General features: G+C 43.9%; 1 protein-coding gene and 1 non-coding gene across 6 annotated transcripts; both read right to left on the bottom strand.

Annotated features, from left to right (window-relative positions):
* Window positions 1-7,410: 7,410 nt before the first annotated feature.
* Window positions 7,411-9,759, bottom strand: LOC112988930 (uncharacterized). The gene is made up of 2 exons (XR_010390522.1): window positions 9,627-9,759; window positions 7,411-7,750 (listed from the first exon to the last, which is right to left on the bottom strand). It is a non-coding gene; the product is annotated as an uncharacterized LOC112988930 (transcript).
* A 984-nt stretch (window positions 9,760-10,743) lies between these two features.
* Window positions 10,744-24,207, bottom strand: OTOS (otospiralin). 5 transcript variants are annotated; one of them, XM_026109727.2, is made up of 4 exons: window positions 24,116-24,207; window positions 13,619-13,704; window positions 13,250-13,276; window positions 10,744-11,158 (listed from the first exon to the last, which is right to left on the bottom strand). In XM_026109727.2, exons 2-4 carry the CDS (start codon window positions 13,668-13,670, stop codon window positions 10,974-10,976), a joined length of 264 nt encoding a protein of 87 aa, XP_025965512.2. In that variant the 5' UTR covers window positions 13,671-13,704; window positions 24,116-24,207; the 3' UTR covers window positions 10,744-10,973. The 5 variants fall into 5 exon arrangements, with proteins under 5 accessions (XP_025965512.2, XP_025965511.2, XP_025965509.2 ...); XM_026109726.2 differs by lacking the exon at window positions 24,116-24,207 and adding an exon at window positions 14,956-15,041; XM_026109724.2 differs by lacking the exon at window positions 24,116-24,207 and adding an exon at window positions 14,943-15,041.
* Window positions 24,208-25,306: the final 1,099 nt, after the last annotated feature.

A 25,306-nucleotide genomic window follows, 5' to 3' on the forward strand; every position in this document is an offset into this window, starting at 1 on the left:
GCCAACACCAGACTGATCCGCCCAAAAGCCACTTTGCACCTCCAGAAGCGGCAGCCACCCCGTCCCAGCAATCCCTGGGGACAAACGCTCTCCTGCCGGGGGCTCACCCCAATAAGCGACGCGAACACAGCCACAGCCTGCACTGAGCAGGGCAGGTGCAGAAACACTCCTGCTCCATTGCAGCTGGAGTCAAGCCCTAAAGCCGTCCTTAGGAGCTCCATTACTACCTCCTGAGGCAGGCCCAGGCCCTGCAGGTGCTCAACGAGACACTTGCACCAAAATTGTGCTAGAGAGCTTCAGAAGGAGCAGCTGAGCATGGCTGGCCATGACCCCACCAGGCCTTAAGTCTTCAGCAAGTCCTAATGGCTACCTCAGTGTCCAAATCCCTACGCATGCTATGGGTTTGTACCTGCAGCTCTCCTCGACGCCTCAGCTGTTCCTCGGACGGCAGGCACCGACTGAAGCAGCTCTAACAGGCACCCAGCCAGGCTGATCGCAGTAGCCCAAGGGCAGGGAGCTGCCCCCTGGCCCCGTGCTGCATTTGGAGGAGAGCTGCCCATGGGGTTTGGGAGGGTGATGAGGTCATGGCCAAAGAGCTCAGGGTTTTTTTGTTTCCCCCCCCCTTAAATGCAGGCAGCCTTTTCCATTACTAAAGCACTGTGTGTTTATACTCACCCTCCATAATCTTCTGGGGTGTCAAACCTGCCCAAAATAGGTACTGTCATCTCAGGCATGGGCTGGCTCCCCTGGATTGCAGTGCTTTGAACAACCAATTAAAATATAACAAAACAGCTGAGAATGACATTAGCATATGCAAAGGACCCAGAACCATCTGCTCCCAGACAAATTTAAATGCATTAAAAAAAAAAAAAAAAACCAAATAAAAAGAACCCCAAAAAATCACACCACTCCTACAGTAGATGCCCAGTACAAAATTAGGTCTCACTATTTTGTCATTCTAGCTGTGCAGGTTTAAATGGCTGGTGTTGTCTCTGGAACTAATGTATTACCATAGGAACACAAATTAGACTGTTCTTGGTGTAAACGTTGCCAGCAGCTTCTATTAGACCACAAATAGTATGACTAAGACACCAAGAATGACATTTTATTTGTCACTTGTAATAAGGGCAGGTTATAAAAAGAGCACTCGGATCCTTCAATCATAATGGTCCTTTTGACCCTTTCCTCCTTGCCTTGCTGCTCAGACACTAAGCAGCTGGAAAGCTCTGAACTAGCACTGTGTCACAAGTCCATGAAGAGCACAACCCCACAGACTGCAGAGAGAAGGGGTAGGATTAGAAAATTCTTGCAAGAACACCCATTAATAAAAGATCAAAGTCACTGCACTAGCAGCTAGTGAGAAGTAACATGTTTACAGCTGGCATGAAAAAGGAGAGTCTGGCTAGGAGTCTCTCATTCCAGCAGGGAAACCATCTGTGAAAGTATTCATGCCCCTTTCAGACACAATTATAAGCTGATCATAATTGTGCCTCAACCCCATGTAATCACTTGTGCCAGTAATTACTAGGAATACAAACAGGAGCTGCACTGAACTGTGAACAGCTACAAGAAAGAGACATAGATGTTTTTTCTCTAAGACTGTATCATATTTACTTGCCAAATGTAAACTCGCTAGAGGCACTTAGGCATGGAAAAAGACACAGCAATTAGAATAAAGTCCCACATTTACCTAATCAATCATTGTACTTTCATGCCATCAAACTTAAGTTTACCCTTTGACTACTTAGGAGGGAATCAATCCTGAGTGTACCCCAACCAGGAGCAAGACTGCCATGTTTTTATGGCATGTGTTTGTGTTAGATGTAGGTATATGATGAAAAGACTCTCAGCCTGATAACAGCTGAGATTATAAGTCAGAAAACCTCATCCTCAGTTCACCCTTAGACTCACGCCAGGATACCAGTTCTACATAATGCAGTTGCTTTTTCAGGACAGCTGCGTAATTTTCTTACACATACGTCAGGCCTGCAGGCTCAGCTTGTTAATCTTCCACCATTCCAATGGGGGGGGGGGGGGGGGGGCCTGCAGGAAGGTTTATTCCCAATGAAAAGGAAACAAACACCACCAACCCACCACCTGATAACTTCCTCTATGTGGTATACCAGACAATTCCCTCCCCAAAGGAAATCTGTGGGATCCTTCCCATAAAGTCATAAAAGGACACTGTGGAGGGAGGAAAAGGGGTAGATCCCACTTGAAGCTCATCTCTAAAACCCATTACAGAATCAGGAAGGGGAAGGAAGAATGGGTATGAACGAACACACATCTGTCCTTAGGCCAGCAAGACTTTCTCCACCTCCTTGAAAAGTCATTGTTTAGAGAAGCTATTTTAGATGTGCACCATATTTTGTTACATACTCTAAGGCAAAGACAATCTGTCATCACAGAGGAGGTGAAAACACACCCCACCACACCACAGTACCTGCACCATAGTGATGCAGAAAATATTTCAAAGCAGTAAGAGACCACACAGCCAGCTTAGCAGTGTCATCTGTGACACCCAGAGGGGAAAAACAAACAACTTGAAGATGAGTGCATGGAGGGTCCTTCCAGGTTTTGAAAGGCAAGGCCAGGTATCTCTTGCCCCTCAACACAGAGGGGCAGGAGGCAGATCTCGCAGACAGAATGTGCCAGCCGAAAGACTGCAGCAGCATGTTGCTAAACAAGCTGTATCGTGATCTGTGAATCAGAGCACACATTGATGAGAAAGCTCTCAGACAGGACAGCCAGTGTCTGAGGGCCAGCTTTCCCCTGCAAGTGCCCTCATGGGAGCATCTTCAGCTGGATCAGGGACACTACCTGGACATTGGTATGGATAACTCCTCTCTGTACCAGAGATGCTTTGTACATGACTATCTGCTTGGTCAAAGCTTTGATACATTCCCTTGTTGACACACAGTCCCTCACCTGCAGTGACCCAATCTGTATGTAATACTGTAAACTGTATGACTGTATGCTCACAGTGATATACCAACCAGGCTCTTTTCTCTCAAAACAACTTACATAGTTATACAAGGTTCATACATGCATGCCCCAACTGCAAACTAGGGCAACCATCATTAAAGTTACAGATGACTGAAAGTTTGCTACATGCAAAATGAAGTTTCATAAACAAGAAAAAATATTCACAAAAAATAGCTCCTATTTGTCAGTTTAAAAAGCTTTAGAAGGCACTGTCTCCCTGTCCCTGTGCTCTGAAGTCCCTGTAGTAACTTGAGAAAAGAGCCCTAATTTGGATTACGATTCTGACTCTACTGCTTAGCAAAGACAGACATTTGAGAGAACACAAAAGGCAGTCTGTAAGAGAGGAAAAACTGGAAGTAGTAACATGGAAGCACATCCTTGTCCTCAGACCCATCCCTACTGCCAAGGACTTCAACTCGTGTTATGCTAGCGCTTTTTCAGAAGAGCCCTGACAGTAGAGTCACATTCCACCCCTCTTTGCTGAGAAGGGTGGGGGCTTGCAGAGAACAGTGCCATATTGTCATCTAGGAAGCTTGTTTTGATGTGCAGAACAACTGCGCATTTAGAAGAGGAAGATGACTGCCAGCTTCCCAACACCCCAGAGAAGCTCAGTTTATTCAAAGAACTCAATTTATTCATCTTAAATCAATTCCTTCTTTACTGAGAAAAATACCTACTACCGTTATTCAAGTAAAATATTGAAAGGAAACCCTTTTCTCTTCCTTCCCTAGAAGTCAACTACAAAAAGCCCCAAACAAAGGAACCCAGGAAAACCCAATACCACACTAGGTCTGAGCTTGTCTATTCTTCTCAGAGCACACGAAGAGCACTGGAGCTCCAGGTTCTCCTGCTAGCCTGGTAGCTAGCTCAGAAAAAGCACTACACAAATGTTATGTACAGAGTAAAGCTTTTAACCTTGTAACTCTCTAAAAACAATCCTCACAATGACACTATTTTCAGTTGAAAGTGAACTGCACATTCTTAAGTATATACTATAACACTTCCCAATTACCTGCAAATGGAGAATCAGCTTTGTGAGACTATCAAAAGGAAAGCGTTTCACAGCCATTTCTCCCTTCACCTGTGCTGCACAATTGGCTGTGCTCATTCTGAAGTATTTTATCACTTAGGACCTCATCCCGCCAAGACTCAGGCAGACGCTCAACTTCACACACTGCAAGCTGTCCCACAGAAGTCAGTGGGACAACTCGTGACACTAAACTCGCTACCTCCATAAACCTTTTCAGTCTAGATACACTGAGCATCCAGCAGCTTATAAAGTAACATACACCAGCCTACCTGTGTGTTAAATGCTGATAAGTCAGATTCATTCTTTTACTCAAGCACCTATGATGAGTGTTGTCAATCTCCACTAAACGTGTAGCAGCCAAAGCTCAGTAAGTGAAATAGTTAAGGCAGACAAATGCCCTTTAAATCAATTTTTATTAGAGATTCTGACACCTTGCAATTATCTCCTGACAACAGGCTAATTGCCTGCAGACTAATTAGACAGAAAGACTTGACAAATGGTAATTCAGAAGCAATTCAACACTCAAGGGCATTCTGTTCTCCAGACTGGCCATTCCATTTTAATATGACTCCAAAAAGTATCCAAACAAACCACAGTTCCTAATGAGAATTCTTACAAATATACAATCTTTTTCAGGAGGAAACTATATGCACACACACTCCACTCACCCACTCTCACTGCAAAGAAGATAGTGCTTTAGCATATAAAGACAGCTAACAACACAAAACTCGTACACTTTTCTCAGAGTCAGTGGAGGTGCTCACAGCATACCCTGCACGTGCTCTCCCTGCATGCCTTCTGGTGTGGCACTGGCTGTCAGTGCCTCGGCCAACCCTTGGTATGCTGCTCCGACTTTGAAGAATGTTCACATTCACTTCACTTCACGCTGACAGAAAGAAAAAAAACATGGAAGGTATGAGACCTTAAGTGTGAGCTCTGCACCTGGGAAGCAATGTGAAACAGTTAACTAGAATTCACAGCAAGTGTGCACTGCTATCAGTGCACACTAAGACAGCTCATGAAATTCAGCAGCATTCTTCATAAGGGATTTTACTCACCCAAAACTTTTACACATGATACAGAGTAAGTTCCTTCCCTACAGATAGCATACATACCACTTCCCATCATCAGTAATTCTTACACTGTTTTTAGCATGACAGACAGATTCTGGAGGCAGAGGGAACAAAGTAGGGAGTTAGCTGCAAATACAAAAACCGACTTGGAATGAAAACTCTTCTTTAGTTTAGACTGTGCTGGGCCCACAAGGATTACTTGCACTCTACCCACTTTCATAAAGATCAGTTCCATGTTTTGATCACGCAAAACTAGCATTAGCACCTTCAAACCAGCTCTTTGCTGAAGTTTGAATGTCTCTAAAAAGAGGACGGAACAGATTGAAACATTATTCATGTAGGAAGATTAACTATTCAGAATGGATTGATATAATGGAATATACTTTGCCTGCTGTGAGCAAACTTAAGGCTTGAGTTTCTCACAGTTTAACAAATATAAACGAAAAATGAAGTAGAAATATATGTTAAACTAGGACAAGGAAGTGTTCCAAAACAAAAGCAGGTGCTATCTTGAAGAAACTGGGCACCACCAAAAGTAAGAAGCTTAAAAAAAAAAAAAAAGAAAAGAAAAGAAAAGAAAAGAAGGCAACATTTGTTTCTTAATTAAAACTTTTTCATCTTCGGTGCCTGCTCCAGCCTCCATTTACTGGTAACAGCTTATTGCTTCAAAACTAGTTTCGAGGTGCAAAACTAAAACAGTCCAAATGAAGTTGCTACCACTCAGCAATGAAAATGTTTACATAGCTTTTGATGCAGAAAGCTTAACTCTTCCTCTTTAAGCAAGCACATACTAAAAATGAAAAGGAAGCTGCATCAGCAACATTATTCCGAAGGGACATGCTGTAATGTCGCACACTAAGAGTAAATGTCAGAATACTGCTTTAGTATCATCTGAATGATGAAACAAGGGATATTAAGAAATCCACAGGAACACAGTAAGATGACTTATTGTGTAACAACACAGTTCTGCTACACAATGCGCAGTAAGACTACAGTTTTGTCATGTCTACGTTTTTAAGCCTAGAGGTCAGCATACTTACTGTTACATTTAAGATTTCAAAAAGGGGATACATAGCTTTAAGATCAAAGAACAAGCAAAGAAAGTATATAAAGGTTGAGAGGGAAGGGTTTCATTCTGGATTTTTCATATTGTTTAGTACAGACAGTTATCAGCACTCCAGGTAATAAGTGTGAAGTAGTAATGGTTTGATAGGGTACAATCTAAACAGAAGTCAAACTAAAGAGGAACTGAAGGTTAAAAGCTTCACCGTACAACCTTCCCTATTCCTTTCCCTCCCTCATCAAATTTGGATACAAAATTCAGATAAAGAGCTAAAGCTAACACTGACAATGTTTTTTTTTTTCCTTACTGAAAAGGAGGATCTAAGAATTACTTAAATTTGCTGATGACTTATATTACTTCAGGATTATCTGAATTTGAGTAATTCATACACTCTACTCAAGTAAGGACAACCTCAGTGGACTAAGTCTGATAAAACACAATCGACTGCATTTAGGTATGCTCTCCACTTACATAGGACAATCTTGGACTTTAAATACAGATCCTAAGAAAGATCAGTCATAAGGGTGATTTCTCTGATGGAATGGTATGGAATATAGCACTAATTTAAGACAAGACAGGATAAAGTTCTTGAGTATGAAACAAAACATTAAGAACTCCTCTGCTCCTTTTGTTCTCAAAGTCACTGTGGTCACTGAAGGGCACAATGTCATATATATTTGCTTTTCTTCTACAAATGAAAACCTGTGTCAAAGTCTGCACAACAAAAATCATCTGATACAAAGATTCATATACACTGTACAGCTCAATACAAACACATTACCTGCTGGCTGAAAAAAGAATCCTAAAATACATACTCTGCAGAATGAAGAGAAGAATCAATTTCAACAATTAAACTAGATGTTTAAATCCAAGGATTTCCATGGTCCAGAGCCATAACATTTTTTCCTCCTTAAAATATCATGATAAAACTACTACTTTTTATTCCTGTGCCTTCTAGATTAAAGCTGCAGTATCTACAGAAGCTGAATATCTAACTTGAAACTGGAAAAAACACACAATCTTCTTAGCTGTACTGGTAAATACATGCATCAAAGACACTATTCAGAAAAGTAACCTTCTTAGTCCTAGGTAATCCTATGTTGTGGGATGAACAAGACCTTCTTAAGCAGTAATATGCCTTGCCAGGTATCTTTGTATAATATCTAAAAGCACCAGTTAATGATTTCATAAAAATAACAGTCCTGTATGCAAGTTCAGAACACAGCACTATCTACTACTTTCAGAGTACACGTCAGAAGGAGATTTTGTCAAGATTTTATTAAATGAGCACATCAGCAAGTAAAATTAAACAGAAACAAGGAACAAAACAAAAAAAACCAACAAAAAAACCCCCTACACAGCGTCCTAGAGGTGGCAGTCCACAATTCCTTTTACAGTTATCTTCAACGATCTGGTTTTCATATTCCCAAGAAGCTTACGTGTCTTGTTTCCCACCCACCCCCATTTTTTCTGTTTTGATTCTTTTAATAAATAATGGACACCACAGGTGATCCTAGAGCAGAATTCCACACCTCAGCACTGCATAGCTGGAAGACTAAGTTCACTGGATGTCATCGTCATCAAAGAGATCTTCAAAATCTAGTTAGGAAAAATAAAATAAGGTAAATTAATCTTAAAAATATTAAACTGCTTTACATATACACACCATATACATACTACACAAGTACTTTTTTTCATTATTTGGACTAAAGACAGAAAAAAATCCCCATGAATTACGTATGTAACAGTTCCCACACTATCACTAGAAGGGTCCCATTGGAGCAGGGGAGGAGAAAGAGACGGAAGGCAGACTCAAGTATGTAAGCGGTACCACAAGTCAATTAAACACACTACTTCACTTGTACCATACAAGCTTTGCAATTAAATTCATGAAAGCAAAGTAAAGCTTGAAAAACTGTTTGGGTTTTTTTTAAAACTAGATACATTAAGTAGCTATCACATTCAGAATGGATCAGCCACGAAGCCCAGACTCCAGAACTAAACAAGTGCCGACTGCATGGCACAGATCTCAGGTGCAGACACTTCTGCAGAATTTTGGCTTCAGTTCATAGCATCCCAGCATACATGCTTATGAGCTTCACAGATTGACAGTTTCTGGTTTCACATTTATGAATTACTGTTAAAAATCACTTCCAAAAAAAAAGTTTTTAGCTGAGAAGATGCTGCTAACATTTTTCACTGCCTTTCCCACCCCCATTCCCCCCAACCCACAAAATCCTAGTCTCACTCACAGTAGTGCAATACAGCTATCTAAGCACAATTGCTCTAGTCATTCTGGGAAGTACCTTACTTAACTGCTCAGTTTTGTGTCTTCTTTGGGTATTGAGCATAGACTAGCAACATAACTGAAACAAAGTCTTTGTTCTTACAGAAGTCAAATACAACCATTGCTATACAATAAACTGAGACCTGATCTCTATTTAGGAGAGTGCCAAACTAGAATAGCTCTGGGATATAACATCTCAGCTTTATGACAGAACTTCAAGAAAATATTTGTTCCTGAATACGCTGGCTCTTACAATGGAGAGTTGCCTCACAATTGTATAAAGTATGTTGAAAACTAAAGTTATTTTTAGCTTTTTTTTGGGGGGGGGGGGAAGGGGGGCTTTTTTTCCCACCTGTATTCTAAATATTGAGCAGCGTGAGAAAGCTACTTAATCTCAGAAGGAACACCACTATTAGTGACACCAACAACACAACAGCAAATACTCAATAACATATCTAAGTCAGACATTCACTCCTGAGTTGTGAAGAAGTACTTTTTAAAAGCATTTATTGACCAGACATAAGATGACCTACATGGCTGGATGGCTGTTTCCATCTATAACTAAAACCAGCTAAACAACAATATACATACGTGGGTGTGAGTGTGAGAGCGGCTGACATTCAGTTGCAGAAGACATACCAAAGCCAAAGTTCCATTTGGCTTTATACACACGCACACACTTATATAAACATGTATATATCCTGCGAGATTAAAGATTTACCTAAAAAATATCTATACCTAAAACAATCAGTAAACTCCTGTTCATACATATACAAAATTTTGCTTACAAGAGCAGCTCGTTCACTAAACCACCTCACACTCTTAAATCAGTCAAGAAGCTGGGGAGAGGAGAGGCAGGCAGCATTTCACTGCCGCCCGCAGGATTTAACCTGGGAAGGCTGTTTATGAGCGGCGCCCATTAAAAACGCAGGGAGCGAGAGCCGCAAGCAGGGAGCGGGGCAGAACGACGCCAGCGCGGCCGGGGGTGCTGGGAGGCCGGCGGCGCTGCCCCCGCCGCAGCGGCCCTTACCGTTGAAGAAGTCGGCGTGCACCGCTTTCTCGTTGGCGGCGAGGTCCATCAGCAGGCCCGTGCTTCCCCCTGCCTGGAAACGCAAGCGCTGAAGCCCCGCCGCGGCGCGGCAGCCCGGCCCCGGCGGCCCCAGCCCACCTCCCCGCTCAGGCCCGCACCTCGTCGAGGTCCACGTACGGCCCCGCACCCTCCGGGAACATCTCGTCCACAGCCGGCTTCATGGCGCGACCCTCCTCCTCACCCCCGCGACCCCGCTTCCGGCCGCCCGCCGCTCAGCTTCCGCTTTACGGCGTCCTCGAGCAGCTGTGCGGCCGCTCTGTACGCTAGGCGGTGCAGCCTCTCTATGGTCGCTCCCCGGAGGCGGGCCCGTGGCGGTTGGCATGGCGACGGGGCGCGGCCGGCGCCATCTTGGTCCCCGGTGTGTGGGTGCTGCGCCGCGGGGCGCTCGGCAGGGTGTCTGTCTGTCTGGGTGGAGGGGCAGCCCCAGGCCCCCCAGGGGCGCTCACCAGTTGTACTTGAACAGGGCCCGCAGTATTCTGGAGGCAAAAAGCTTTCTTCCCTGCTGTCATTTCAGCTTGCTCAGAGCAGAGGAAAATTGTCACTGCAGAACAACAGCCGGGTAGCCACACCGTGCAAAGGAGGGGAGGTCTGGCAGCAAGCTGCCCCTTGCAAGGCTGCTGAAAACAAGGCAAGAAAATCTACTGTCCCCTCTTGCCAATAAGAAGGGGAAAAGAAAGGAGAAACTGTACGAACAGAAGACAAACAACATCCTTTGGTTTTTTGCAACCCCGAGACTATTTCTTCTTTCAGCTGTGGCTGAGCAAATAGGCCTAGGTTGGCCCAGCGGTTAAAACCTTTGCTGAACTGAACAAAATAACTTTGAACTAGTTGGAGACAGCTAAGAGAGCATTATTTTGTTGCAAGGAGCATCTCTGTTGCAGTAAATTACACTGGTTCTCCATCTCCAATAATGGGGATAAGACAGAGAATAGACCAGGCATTATCACCAAGTGGAGGGGACGGCGCACACTGTAGCAAAGTGTTTTTATACCCAGCCCTCTGTCAACGTAGCGTCTGTTATGCCAGCAATGCTAGCAGCACAAATAACGCTCTTCTGCTCTGCAACCAGACAAAACAAGCACAACAGGGCAAAATCAGGGTTTAGAGGGTCTGACACTAAAAGCAAAAGATCTGGCAGCACATGATCAAAGAGATCAGCATCTTCACACAAGTCTGCAAGAGCACTGTACATTTAAAAATTCAAACAAACAACAATCAAAAATCAAGGAGTTTATTGGTTTTGCACAAAGGCATAAATTCTAAAAAGAAAGCTAATTTTGTCTGTGATTTTATAAAGCAAGAAGTAGTATATATGACTGCTACAGGGTTTAAAGAGTGCTGAAAATAATGCAAGTGCCTGAACTGGCAGCTCTGGTGCATTCACTGGCAGCCACACATTCCCTTAAACATCTCAGCACCCGCTTCGGCAGAGATGAGCAAAGTGATTAGTGCTCGTGGTTTGGGACATTATAACCAAGATGACTTCCAAAAGGGAATTGAGCAAAGAAGGTTCTGGCCATTTCAGTGATCCTGTTGTAGGCTCCCAGGGTCCGGAAATATTCCACGTATGACCAGAAGTCATTGGCTGAGAAAGGCCAGTATGGCATGGCTACAGGTTCCTGGTAGAGATCTACAATGAAAAACTGCAGAATTAGATTAATAAAATACAAAGCATTTCTGTTAAAGCTCAGGGCTAGGAGCCAACATGGTTTAGGGATCTAACTCTTACTGGGAGGCTAGTGACTTCCTCTGACCTGTGCTCTTTTATGTGGTTCAGCTCTTAGACCCCCCTCTCCTCAAAAAGGGGTGGTTTTCTGATGGAGCCATTATCCTCTGCTCCAGCTGCAACAGGAATGACAGTTGGACATGGCAGAGGGCATGAAAGAAGGGACGCTAGACTCGTATATAGGGCTCTCAGCAGTTGGAGCAATTCAACACTTCCTGAGGCTACCTAATTCCTAGAAAGGCACCTGACTGCTGGAAAGTAAGAAGCAACTGCAAGTCACTTTTTCCCATTCCTCCTCTACTGCATTTCTTCTGCCACATAAAAATGGGCAGGAACAAGGGTATCACTCTATGGTCTGCGCCCACAGCTGCCTGCACACAGGTCATCCCTCTGACAGCAGAGCCAGTGCCTCAAGCCAGGCAGCTGTTCCCCATCAGTCTCAGTGCAAACGCAGCCGGGCAAACCACAGCGCAAGCCGGGGCTGCAGGGGCTGCCCAGGCATCGCCCCAGACCTCAGATCACGCCTCTTCTCAGCAGGCAGTAAATGGAGAAAGGCACTGCCACTTTGAGGATGGCCACATATTCTAGGAATATCTGAGGCAAATTGAGATACTCACTGAAAAAAGATTTCAAATTCAGCAGGGAAAGGAGAGCAAAGCAAGTTCTGAAAATGCCAAGAGCTGACCTCCATTGGACCCAAATCCAGCCAAGCACAGAAGCGCATTAAAAATGTGAACACTGGCTGAGACCATAGTTACAAATGTCCTTCTGTGCTACAGAGCTAAACCCACTATTCTGATATAAATTAAAGCCCATTTAAATAAATGGGAGTCATTCCATTAATTAGACTCCCCTTTGACCAGGGTCTTTAGTGAGAATTAAGACCCTTCAACAATCCTGTCCTTAGACCTTAATTTCATAGAAGTAAAATTTGCAGTGCACAAGCACAGATGGCATATAACAAATCAAATGAGCCAGCCAAATGCAGTCTGCAGAGCAGAATTCATTGTTTTTATCAGCTGACCTTAGATTCACTTTGCAGTCTGCCAATTGGCCCAGTGTGAAAGAAAAAAACAAATGCTGATAATGAGTAACAGAATACTACCTGGAGGTTTTATTTTTAGATTGACACTTGACTTCAGTTGCCACAAAAAATATTTACTGCACATGGATATAATAGTACCCTCTATACCTTATATTTGTGAAAACGCAGGTGATATAGTCAATAGATGTTTAGAGATATAAGGAAAGATAATGGAGCAGAGGAAAAATGTTTTTTAAAAGTAACCGAATTAAGATCCTACTCTGCTGTTATTCTGTATACATTTCTGTTTTTCCATATCTGTTATGATACTCTCTACATATTTGTATCTGTGTACTCAGGATGCTACCGGCTATCATGCCGTTTATACTGAGATGCACGCCAACAATAGGACATTGTTACTGCAGACACATTTGTGCAACTTTGAGGGAATTGTTCCAATATTTCTTTTTTCAGTTGGATTTGTGGCAATTTGTAAGTTTTAAGATTTTTGCTGTGGAACTTACTTTTGGCCAACAAGTAAACACACACCTAGTATTAAGGTTCAGGACAGCCAAAATTCTCAGAGCCTAGTGTGGTTAGAAGTCTGGTGTGTTTAAAGTTATGTTTGCATACAGCAGATAACTAATGACTTGACCGTAACGCCCTTGAGGATTTGCCTTTAATGAATCATATTTGCTGCAGGGTTTTTTTTTTTATTTTAAGATTGCAACTATATTAGCTCTGTCATTATGCTTACTAATATGTCAGCCTTTAAGTGATTTTCTAAAGAAATTTCTTAAAATTCTGTCCTCTTTCTCTACCAGAACTAGATGAAAACAGAGTCTGAATCACAGCCCGCTGAGGTTAGTAAGCGTTCCTGCTGAAATCGCTGGTAGGGATCAGGTCTGGGAGTTACAAATGACTCTAATTGTTAGTGATGCAAAAGAAAGGAAAGACACATTAAGAGTTACCATCTCCATCCTGGATTGACCGGGCATCTGTAAACAAACAGAAAACTCGTCAGTACCAGGTCTCATCCAGAAGGGCTTTCTGTTTACAAAAGGTTTGCTGTGTAGCTAGAAGCTGGTGAGTTCTTTAAAGCACAAGTAGGTCCCTACTTGTAGACAAACCTTTTGTTTCATGAAACAGCTGAATAAAGAATTCCTTGTTTGCAGTCATTCAGTAGCATAAACCAAATACTGTTCATTAACAGCCAGAGCAAGCACAACTAATACACAAGCAATATTCGATACTAATTCATTTCCTTCTATTTAGTAACAACAAAAAAATTTCTGGTTTCTTGAAAAATTAAACAAGAATAAATATAGCAGCAATCTTACCTGTTAGCATGTTCATCAGCATACAGAAGAAAAACAAGCCAATAAACTTCATCTTTTTGCCAGTTACAGTGTTTCTGAAAAATAAGCTGTATAACAGATTATAGAAGATTAGTATTTATTCAAAGCATATTATTTCTTTATTAGAAGAATCCATTCCAAAATAGATTCCAATTAACAGCTTTGGCATAACAAGACCCAATTACATTTCCTTACAGTTTCTTAATTGCAACATAAAATATTAAAAGAACTACAGTAATGAACTGTGTACTGGTATTTTATTTTTAGGTGGCATAAATCCAGAAAGGTCCTCTGAACTGACAAAAAATTAAGTGTCTTGGAAATATTTTATTTTGTGGCTAATTTAATTTCATTTTAGAAATTACCTCTCCCCTTTTCTTCTTCTTGGAGTAGTAAAGGTCTGTAGCTCAGAGTCAGCTATAAAACTCCAGAAGGATTTCTATTGCCGTAGAATAGCAGCACCATTTAAGGAAGGGTGGGGAAAAAGGAAAGAAACGTCACCGAGTTACTACGCTAATCTGATTTTGTCACCTTCATCTGAAAGCATTTCAACTGCTCCCATCTGCATTATATCATAATCCCATCCGTATCAAGAAACTGCAGAATCAGCTTGCACAATAACACTTCTGTATTTTGAAAACAGAAGAAGAAAGTCCAGAAGCAAGTTCAGCAATTATTACTTTTGTTATCGCCTCGATTCTTTCTCTTCAGAAAGATTTTTTGAAATGTTATTTGAGCATATTGCTAACAGCATGAAGTTGTCTCCCTAGCTGAAACACATGACCTTAGATGTTTTACACTGCTTTTGTATTCTTACCTGGAATTCTTAAAAAATCTAGATCTTAAAATGTACATAGGCACCAAATGCCCACAGAAATCAATTAGCTTTCATTAAACAAGAGATTAGGTCCTAACAACCTCCGTTACAATGGTGAGCCTACTGCTACCTTCAAAGAGGGTTGGTGAGGCATTCTGCTATTATTCTGCTTTCCTCAAAAGACTTTTCCCAGTGACAAACGGGTGCTTTGGGCTCCACCCTTTGCAGGTTGCTGCATGTATCCAGCACTTAGAGAAGCCTGGAGCAGACAAGCAGTTTGGAGGATATTCCAGCAATAAGTACCTCTTGGTTTTCTGCTGCCATAAAGCTCCTGATGGCAGCAGGGCTACCCAGGGAACAAAGTGAAGCCAGAAGAGCTCTTGGATTCATGCAGATGCGGCCAGTTCAGGTCACACTGCCAAACTTTGCAGTTGTTTCAGATAGCTCCACTCTGGCAAGGAGAGCCTGAAACACCAGCACAGAACTTACCGCTCACACTCACCCTGTGATGGGCTGATCATACAATCAATACAGTCTTCACTTTCACTGCAGTCATTAAGCTCACATGCTCCCTGCGCATTTTCAGTTGCCTTTCCTCCAAGTCCACAAATACCACTCCCCATCTTGACCTTAGAGACTTATTACTTCCTTTTCCTATTGTGCTTGTGGGATGGGATGTTGCCCCTGCTCTGCTTCACATCCACTGGTCTGTCACAAGAACATCATGCAGGGAAAGCGTGCATGCTCACACAAAGGCCGGGAGTGGACAGACCCAAGCAAGTGGCCTTGCAGGAGGCCCCAGCTTTGCTGGAGTTTATTCCTATCTACATGCAGAGTTAAGACAGTCCTGCCAAGGATTAAAGATGTTCTGAACAAGGGAAAAAGACTGCTTTGTAGCATACCAAGCTGTGCCAACTCCTGCGGAGACTGAAAAGAAAAATATTATGAAAGCAGAAACTATTCCATCTCTAAAGGCTTTAATTCTCCTGTTCAGTATTCTTAAGCCCTGCAGGAGCGGTTCCTGTATCTCCCCCACACAGCCAGCGCCCCTGCCCCATTGCCTGAGTTATGGCAGCTCCCACGGGGACAAGGCATCCCCTCACTCCGTGGTACCTTTTGGTGCAGCCGTATGCTCCGCAGGCTGTAAAGCCAAACTGCACTTTCCCTTTCACTGCCTAACCTGTAGATCATATTCAAATAAGCCATGGGAAGCACTGACATATGCTGGCACACACACAAAAGTTGTTAGCTGTAATTAAATAAGTACCATATGGCTGCTTCTGTGTGCATCCATCAGTATGTTTTTATTCTGGCCATCAGTAAGGGAGGTGTAATTCTAAGTGGATGACAAAGGAAAATAACATTACTGACATAGCCACATCCTGCAGCTGTCCCCTTGAAGAATTACTGGTGCAGTAGGAGGATGACAGTCACCAAGGTTATCAGTGATCTGAGTGGACTTGACCCTATGTGGTCTGCTACAACTCTGATTTTATTAGGAGGATTCATCTAACTATTGAGGCTCAATATGACATACCTAGGCAGAGTGCCCCACCTCTGCCTCCTTTAGTTTCTTACTCTGTCTCTTGAGGTTTGGAATCACCCACTTTCAGTGCTAGGAAGGATCACAGATCTGATGTAGTGTGACAGTTGTCTAGCAATTACTGGCTTCCAATAACTCTTCTCTGAGTTTTCCATTTGTTAAAGCACAGGTTAGAATTGCAAATAAATTCTTTGGTTTTCCATGCTAAAAGCAGCCTAGGAAATAAGAGGATCAGAATTAACTTTTAAAACAGTTACATCAGGGGACAGAGCCAAGAGATAGTTATTTTAAATGCTAATTTTAATCCCTTTTCTATCAAAGGTTCTTTTGCTTTACATGACTACTTCCCCCCACTGGGTCTGTCTGTTTAAAACACAGCTTTGACCTGGAAAGGAACTAATGAGTTGGACTGGCTTTTTAATTCAGAAGCTGTTGAACAGGAGAGAGCTACTCCAGTTGCTCACTTGCTTAGTTATAATAAATGTGCATGGTGAGCTGAGCATGCCAAGCAGAGCACCGCATCTTCTGGGGGCTACCAACAAGCACCCTGTGCACTAACATGCTGCATTTTTAATATGCATCAAGCACACTCATTCAGTATCCTTTTTTACTCCAGATAGCCTTTCCCTTTTCCAGACTTCATCCAGCAGAAGGCAAGTGAAACAGCACTCTATGCCCAAAACAAATGCTGGTATGGATCAGTTGGCAGAGCCCTTTATTAGTGGTCACTGCCTTGCAGGCTCTCACACTGCTGAGCAGTAATTGCAAATTCCATGGTGCCCGCAAATGCAAATTTAGCACAGCAGCAACCACATGTTTCAGTGGATACTATAACATTTAACACAGTAGCCGCTGAAAGAGACCAGTATTTTTGGTTCTATTTGTATCAAAAAACCACTGCTTTGTCAGTATGTATTTTTGCTCTTTTCTTAGAGCGCCTCATTAGTTCAAAATACTTATCATTTGCTGACAGTAAGTTCTTCAGGAACCTTATCCCAAAGTTTGCAAAAAGTCTTTTTTTTTTTTTTTTTTTTTTAAAAAAAAGGATGAGGAGGCCATTGACTCATAAAAGCTTTGTTACATTATAGAAGGGGCCTATGGTAATGAGTTTATTCCAATCTATCCCAAGATGATCCAATCAATATATACATTTTGTAGATGGCTGTGAGAAGCCAGAAGAACCCGCATCCATCAGTCAGCTGTCAGACAGGGATGAATAGGAGCATTCAGGAAGCTCCCCGGGGAAGAGGGGAGTGCAGTTTAGGCAGCGCAGTTGTTTGTGTGACTTGCTCCCTGATGGGGAACAGTCCTGAAGTTGCCAACATGGGGAACCTGCCTTCATGTTGACCCATTTCTAATGGACTGTTTTGCACATAGCCAGCCACTGTGGAGCAAGTCAGCTCTCCTTGTTGACTAACCAGAAACAAATATAAAAATAAAAAAGCAAGTTTTGGGACGCCTTTGCTTCCACATAGCTGTATTAGATTGCTATTACATGACACACCCCACAAACCTGCATAATTCTCCAGGCACTGAAGGGAACTGTATATTGTTTTAAAGAAACAGAATATTTCTTATTTACTCATTAGGCAAAAGTGCATGCATAGCTGTAAGAATCTCTTATTTAAATAAGCAGCACTTTACAGTTCCATCTGAAGTGTTTAGCCTTTGGTCTGAGCAGACAAAATGCACTCTGTAGGGTTATATCACTTTGTACCTTAAACAGAGCCTATGAAGATGATATTTAGAACATCCTTGGGAAAGGAACTTTGATTATTTCCTCCAGCAATTTCCTCCAGACAGTACAGGCCAAAGGGAGATTCATGTGAACAGAATGGCCTTTGCTCAGAGATCTGAAGTAGCCTAGAGCTTTCAGGCATTCACAGCCTCATTTTCTTTCCTTTAAGCTCTGCTTCTTTTTCCAAAAACTGAAGCTACAAAGTCTTCTGATGATTCTGCGTTATTCAGAACAGTGAAGACCAGGGCTGATGAGGAGGAATTGCACGAGGACCTGAGTTCTGAGTGACTGGATAACAAAACAGCCAATGAAATTAAAGTGATGTACCTGGGGAAGTATCTGCCCAACTTTAAAGGCCCATGATAGCTGACTGTTCCCAGTCAGAAATGGGTTTGGGGCTACAATAGATAGTTCTCATAAAATGTTGTTCAGCACTCAGTCAGTCAAAAAGGCAAATCGAATAGGGAGATGGAGAGAGATTCAACCATTGTATGGATTTGTGGTTGCTCCCATTTTGCGTATTACATTCAGTTTTGGTTTCTTCATCACAGGAGGATGTTACAGAACTAAAAAGGTGCAGAGAAGGTAAGCAAGGAGGTTCAAAGCCATGAACCAGCTAAAGCAGACCAGGACTCCTTAGCCTGGCAAAGAGGTGAAAAGACATTAATCTCAATGAATAGAAGCATCAATTTGAACTAGCAAAGCTGGTTCAAAACAAAAGGTGTAGCTTGATACAGTTAAACCGTGGAACACCTTGTCACGGGACATTGGGGAGACTGATTGGTCCATCATGTGTTATCAACTATGTGATACCCGTCTGGCTCAGGAAGGCTGAACCTGAGCTGCAGGAGTAGTCTGTCAAAGCAGCACTGCATGCTTGTCCTGTGTCGTCTCCTCCTTGAGGATCCTCTGTTGCTAAGTCAGATGAACTCCTTGGCTGACTGTAGTCTGACCTATGGCTGCTAAAGTCTGCTTTAGAGAAATATTGCGTGTTTCCAGTTCTTGTTAACAGGCATGTTTCCTGCTGGCAAATGACTTTCAATACAAGACAACTAACAGAGTAACTGTAGTGCAATTAGAAATAGCTAAGTTACAATGAACTACTTCCATGTGCATTAGGGCTAATAACTGTCAAAGTAAAGGTCAGGATTTATAAACTGTATAGTTAAGGAGTAGCTGTATGCTTATCATGCAAGTCAGACACCAGAGCAAGGAAGAAGAGTATAGAGCCACATCCGTTTCAACATAGCAACTCCTGCCTGAAGGAAGATTAGCTCTGCAGATACAAGTGAGTTTTCAGGTATCCACAGATAGCAGGAGGTGCCATATGCAGCAGCAGGTTATGAAACTCAAGCAACAAAACAGCTGGACAAGCAGCACTAGCACAGCTTTGCTCCCCATGATATGGCACTCCCAGTTATCCCAGTGCCTCTTCCCAGAGGAGCTATGGTATCCTCAGCACTTCCTCGGGACTCAGCTCTCCGCTACTGTCCCTTTTGCTCTCAGGCAGAACCACCAGCTCCAAGCAGCAGGTTTGGCTCCCCACCCCACCCATGCCAGGCTGGGCATGTGCTGGAGGCTGCTCACCACCCAAGCAGCTGCTCCCAGTCAGCTCCTGGGGCCAAAGAGAATGTCCAAGGGTGAGTTCTCCCTTCCTATCACCACTGACATAAGGCTTTCTCCACTGTCCATCGGCCAAGTTTCACACAAGTTAGAGGAACATAGTACCTAGACTCTCACCTCTCCCAAAGTTGGTTGGGATATGCTAATGGTTTCAAATGCTATCAGCAAAATGAAAGACTAGTTTCAAGAGGTCCATTTGGTTGCCTACATCCCGTTTCCACTTTTTCACTTGTATAATTATCACCATTAGGAGCATTTGTCTCTGAGCTGCTCTGCTTGCAGGGGGGACAGATCTGGTAGGAGAGCCTCCAGGACTCATCCTCTCCCTTTATGCACTCACCTAAGTTAGGCCTCAGTGTTTCCAAGGTACCTCTTTGGCTAGTTTGGTCAGTTCACTGCTTTAGCCCTGCTCAGTTCTCCACAGCCTAGGACACACTTGGCAGTGCATCTGACTGACTGGCCACAGAGCACTTCCACAGCTCTCAAAAGAAGTTATATTTTCCCCTTGTCATTATGGTTAGATGCATCATAGCAATAACCTCCACAGTTTTGAAATATAAATTGCTTTTCAGATTGATTGCATGCCCCAGCTGCACTTAAGCCATTAAGCAATCAGAAACTGTTTATTGTTTTCATTCCACAAAGCAATAGAGATCATTTAAGTACAAGACCACATTAAATATTCTAGAAGTTAAGATTTTAGTAGGATGAACAGAAGCTTCTTTACATCCAAGGTTTCCTCTTTCCTTTGATTCATACTACAAGGCTACTTCAATATCACCAGTTGTACCTGTCCACCAGCAGCTCTGTCTCTATGAAAGAGACAATAAAATTGACTAAAAGATTGATGACAAGGTGGACTTGATCCATCAAGGAAACCTGAGCAAGTTGCTAGTGTATTCAACACCAGTAATCAGATGACTATGTCAGGGGCTGTACCACTGTGGCTGTTTCCACACCAAAGACCAAGCATGCAGATAGGGCAACTGCATAGGGCCCATCAGGCCAGGTTTACTGACCACAGATGCAACTACTCCAGGACTATGGGAGTCCAGCCAGCTATCAGGGGCTTGTTTTAGCAGCAAGTGGGGATACATACATTTGGAAGACAGGCTTCTACAGGGATGCAGCTTTTATCAAGTTAAATACATTAATCTGGATATAGTTTTCAGACCCAGCTCACCACCAGGAGATGCTGCTCAGCATTGCAAGCACTCTACCAGCAAGGAGCTGCACAGACATGTCACATTCCAGCATTTATTTCTAGAAGCACATTTAAGCCTTTTCAAACTGTACAAGTGCATTAGTATGTTGTGGAAGAACTACATGGCAACATAGGAAGCACTTCCACTGGAGAGGACAGTGCCCCTCACACTACTCCAGGAGCCTGTATGTTCTTCTTTGTCCTGCAAGAAGAGGGAAGGACATCTTCAGTCAAAGCTATTGTAGAGAGTCAGGTTGTTATCACAGCTTTGAACAGTCACTCTGCCCAGCCAGGAGGAAGGAAAGCATACTGAGAATTGCAAGCACCGGTTTGGCCTGCCTGTGGCACTGCCTCTCCAGGGCCAACCAGTGCTGTGGGTACCAGACACCATGCTGTGGTCACCGCAGCCTTCCTCCCTGTTCTACAATGGGGAGAGCTGTGATATAACCCACCTGCAAGTGGCATTACAGCTGAAAACTCATATTCCACTAGGTTTTGAGCAAGAAACTTAGAGGACAGAGGAAGAGCCTCCATCTGTATAATCAGAAACTGTGAGCAGGAGTGGCCACCTTACACACTCCCAACCCCTGCCACAGCCAGTGCCAGTCCCATGGAGAAGTTGGCATACAGCTCCCCAGCTCAGAGCAGCAAGGATTTGGAAAAGCTCATCTTCAACACTGTCTATGTGACTTCAAGGTTAGCAAAGCAACTAAGGAGAGTTGGGGCTTCTCAGGAGAGATCCGTTGTTTTTCTAACTGAAGGTTTGCTCTGCCAAAGCAGACTGAAGGGGAGGAATATCAAGTACCACCCCAAGATGGAAAGAGTCATCTTCCTCCCCCAGTTTTATCTGGGTAAGAGTGGTCAGTGCTAATGTTTCAGCTGGAGAAAAAGAGCTAACCCTGCACTTCTGTAAGAGCATGAACATTTCAGTGACCCAAGTAGTTCATGCCTTAAATAGAAGCAGAGCTTAGTCTTGTAGATAGCCTACTTCAAAGGCTTATTTTGATCAGGTGTTTAAGCCTTCTTGGATCCAAGTTATTCATCTGAGATCCAGAAAGAAATCTTAGCTTTTATGTTGGCCTGCCAGCCTTGGTGCTCTGAGATAACTTGATGTTTACAATTACTTAAGCACTAGGTGAAGCAGTTCTTAGCTACAGCATGACTTGCTACAGAGTTCAGTTAATGGTTATGTCCTGTAATCCACATCCTACAAGTTATTTTCCTATTATTTCTCAGCTGAAATTGACTGACAACCTGGACTGAAACATAACGCAATGTTAACTATAATGACAATTTTTGTCACTATATATTGACGTTAAGACACATGCATCTGCAAGGCACCTTTAATGGAGCCATGGTATGCTGAAGCTCTTCATTGACAGACCAATGCAATCTGCATGAAGTAGGAAGTCTGCTGGCAATCTGTTTTCTGCCATTGAGCTCTTTGGTTACACAGATGAAGCCTGGGAAGCCCTCCCTACTCTTGTTTTTGGGTGGCAATACACTGTAGGCAACCTGCAGCTCCCAAGCAGGCAAAAGCCCAGAGCCCCTCAGCCTCCCACAGCAGCTCCGGCCTTGGCCACTGCCATAGGCAGGTGACCAGCTCCCTCTGCTGTCTGCAGCAGACATCAGGAGGGCCCTGTCTTCCTAACCGTACCACTGTAAGGACAGGATTTAGTTAAGCTTTCAGGCATTCAAACTTTCTTGTATTTCACACACATTTATAGGTAGTCACCTGATTTGACTACAGTCAGGACAACACTTAGCCTGCCTTAGATCAGAACCATCTCAGAAAAGAAAGGGATGTTATCTCAAGACACTGTTTTATAGCATTAACATTTTCTCAGAAAAGTCCAAATATTTATTCCTGATTTTTCCTTCTCATCCTGGAGAAGAGGTGGTACAGCTTCCAAGTTCCTGCTATTGCTACCATCACTTCTCATCCACTGCTGAAAACCCTTAAGGAGAGAAGTATTTGGATCAATACCCCATTTATAGTTCAAGCCATGCAATAGAAAGAACAGTCCCCAGCTCTGCTCTCCAGCACAGCTCACTGGTGAATGAGTACCAGCTTACTGGCACTTTCACCATTAACTGGCTCAGTTAGTACACCAAGAAAGGATGCACTGAAGGTAAAGAAATTGCATAAATCCACCTTTTCAACAGGTTTATGATTGTCTGTTGTCACCAGCTTTACATCAATGCAAATTAATTTCTATTGCTTCAGCAGGCAAAAATTCCTATTCCCATAAAACAAGGGTAAAGATCCTTTTCTAGAGAGACTCTCTCTCAAAGCTATCTCAGGCAAGGCAACCAAATAAAGGACTAGTTAGAGTGAATAAGTCTAGCAAAATCCAACCCACCTGTTGACTGCAACAGTTTTTAGGGCCCCCCCACACACACACATATTAAAATACCTACAAGGTATTCTGAATGCTGGAACAGTGCAGAGATACTAAAGTATCTGAAACATCCTAAGCAATGAGGGACACCCTCCATCCCTCAGGTTTTGTCTCACATAAAACAAAGATTTCCTCCTTTCCCTCCCACTCTTTGACTCTGGTCCCAGAGTTGGGGGTGAGAGTCCTCTCCCTCGGGGATATTCAGCTAAATACTCATGCTTCCACCTCCCTCTTTGGCACAGGGAGCAGAAATTGCACCAGGAGAGCATCACAGCTTCAGCGGTTTGCTGGCAGGCACACAGCCTGTAGAACATCATCCAGGGCGTGTGCCCAGGGAGGCAGCCATGGGTTGCCCTGCATGGGGGAAAGCTGCACCGCAGCTCCCTGGGTCCCGACACAACGGCATTGCATAAGAGCAGGGCCACGCACACAGTGGAAGAGCAGGCATCACTGCACCATGTGCTCACAGCCCAACTGAACCAGGAACAAGACACCAAGAACACTGTCCACAACATCTTCTCAGTACTGAGGTGGCTACTGAGAGAAAGGTGCCTCTGGGGATATGAAAAAAGCCAGAGTTAGAGCACTAGGGAGAAGATAAGAGCCAAGCTGAGAGTCATCCCTGGAGTTGAGGCACCTGCAGGCTTGGAGCAGGTGCTCCAGCATCATAATTTCAGGTCCCTCAGTGGCTTTCCCTCCCCCAGCCTGGACAGGGATCAACACCTGCCTCCTCTCCCAGTGCCTATAGCACCTCTCCTCCTTGAGCCCTGCCTATATAGCAAAGGCCTAGGAGACCTCATCACTGAGGACCAGGCAGAGAAGGGCCATCTATACCCTGCCTGTTTGCTTCAGAGCTCAGTCATGAGATCTCTGCCTAGCCAAGCCACTCTCCTGAGACATATGCTAGTTTTCCCAAACATCTAGATAGACTGTTCCTGGGACTGAAGGAGGGTATCACAATTTCCTCCTAGCCCATACCCTCTACCCAAGCACAAGCCAGAAGCTCCTTCTGCAGAGACACCCACTTGCCTTTACAGTGATAAGGAGGCCACAACCCCCCACCTACGCTTTCCCAGGCCTCCCCTCAGGCCCCCTGCTCACCCCAGCTTTGCTCTCGCAGCCCTTGTAAGAAGGCACTAGCCAGTGACTGACCCCAGCCTGCCTTGGGGAGGGCTCCAGCACACCGGGGGTCCAGGAAACACAGGCACAGGTTGGGATCCATGGCCAGACAGGAGCACAGCTTTAGCTGCTCTAGAGCCAAGCACCCCTCCAGCACAGCTCAGGCAAGAAAGGAGGTGCCTGGGCTGAGCTTAAATAGGCTCCTGCGCCCATTGACAGGGGTGTGGGGGCCCCAGGTGAGGCTGGTCAGGGCTGTTAGGGCTCTTACTGCCCTCAGGGCCCTGACAACACTCTCTCTTTCAGAGGGGAAAGAAACAAACTACTGCTGTTTTTCTGAAAGAGTTTGTGATCACGTTAGGAGAGAAAGGGTGGTCTCGCTGGCAAGGCCCTCAGTCATCACTTAGTAAATGTGGGTTCGGTTCCTGGTATTGCTAAAGCCTTCCTGTGTGATCTTGGCAAGTCATGGAACACTTTATGGACACGTTTAATCTAAAATCATGCTCGAGTCTGTTTTTAACATCTTTAAAACATGCTGAACTGTAACCCTCCGCTGTCCCCCCGCTGACTTCTAGCTCTTCTAGTGTTGATGGGAGCTCGGGACGGGAACAAAGACAAAACGCACTTTCTAGGGATTCAGCGACTGGGCCCTCTCATGCCGAGACCATCCTAGGAGGGGACCAGACAGTGGGAACCGTGTTTTGGCAGGGAGGAGAGTGTTGGAAGGTGTCTGTATTTCTAGAGGAGAGCACACGAGCATTGCTTACTTGCTTTTGAAAGCTGCCCATGCTCAGCAGAGGTGGGTATACGGGGCAAAGAAACAGGGAGAGGGAACGCAGTCCTGACAGTGTTTCTTAATAAATGGGGACATCTGTTAAGAACCTTGTTATTTAGACCTTTTTCTGATTTCTAGCCCAAGGCAGGTACTCCTCTGTAAACAGCATGCTTTGCAAAGTTTGTACATCCTCAGTTGTCTCTTCTACTTTCACCACTTCCAGCCAGGGGAAAATCTGGCCATGAGCAGGTATTTCAAGCCTTACATTTAAGCCACAAGACTCTTTTCTTCCCCTTAGCTGTGAAGCCTAACTGCTATGCTAGCTTCTTACTCCCACTGAACAAGTTGCCAGAAAATCCCTCACCCTTTCTATAAAATGTCCCCACTAGTCTGCTTATTACCTTTTGCTTAGCCTAGAGGCAAAGATCTACATTTTGCTCTCCGGTCCCCAG

Source organism: Dromaius novaehollandiae, chromosome 9, assembly GCF_036370855.1.
Source record: "Dromaius novaehollandiae isolate bDroNov1 chromosome 9, bDroNov1.hap1, whole genome shotgun sequence".
In the NCBI taxonomy this organism is placed as follows: Eukaryota; Metazoa; Chordata; class Aves; order Casuariiformes; family Dromaiidae; genus Dromaius; species Dromaius novaehollandiae.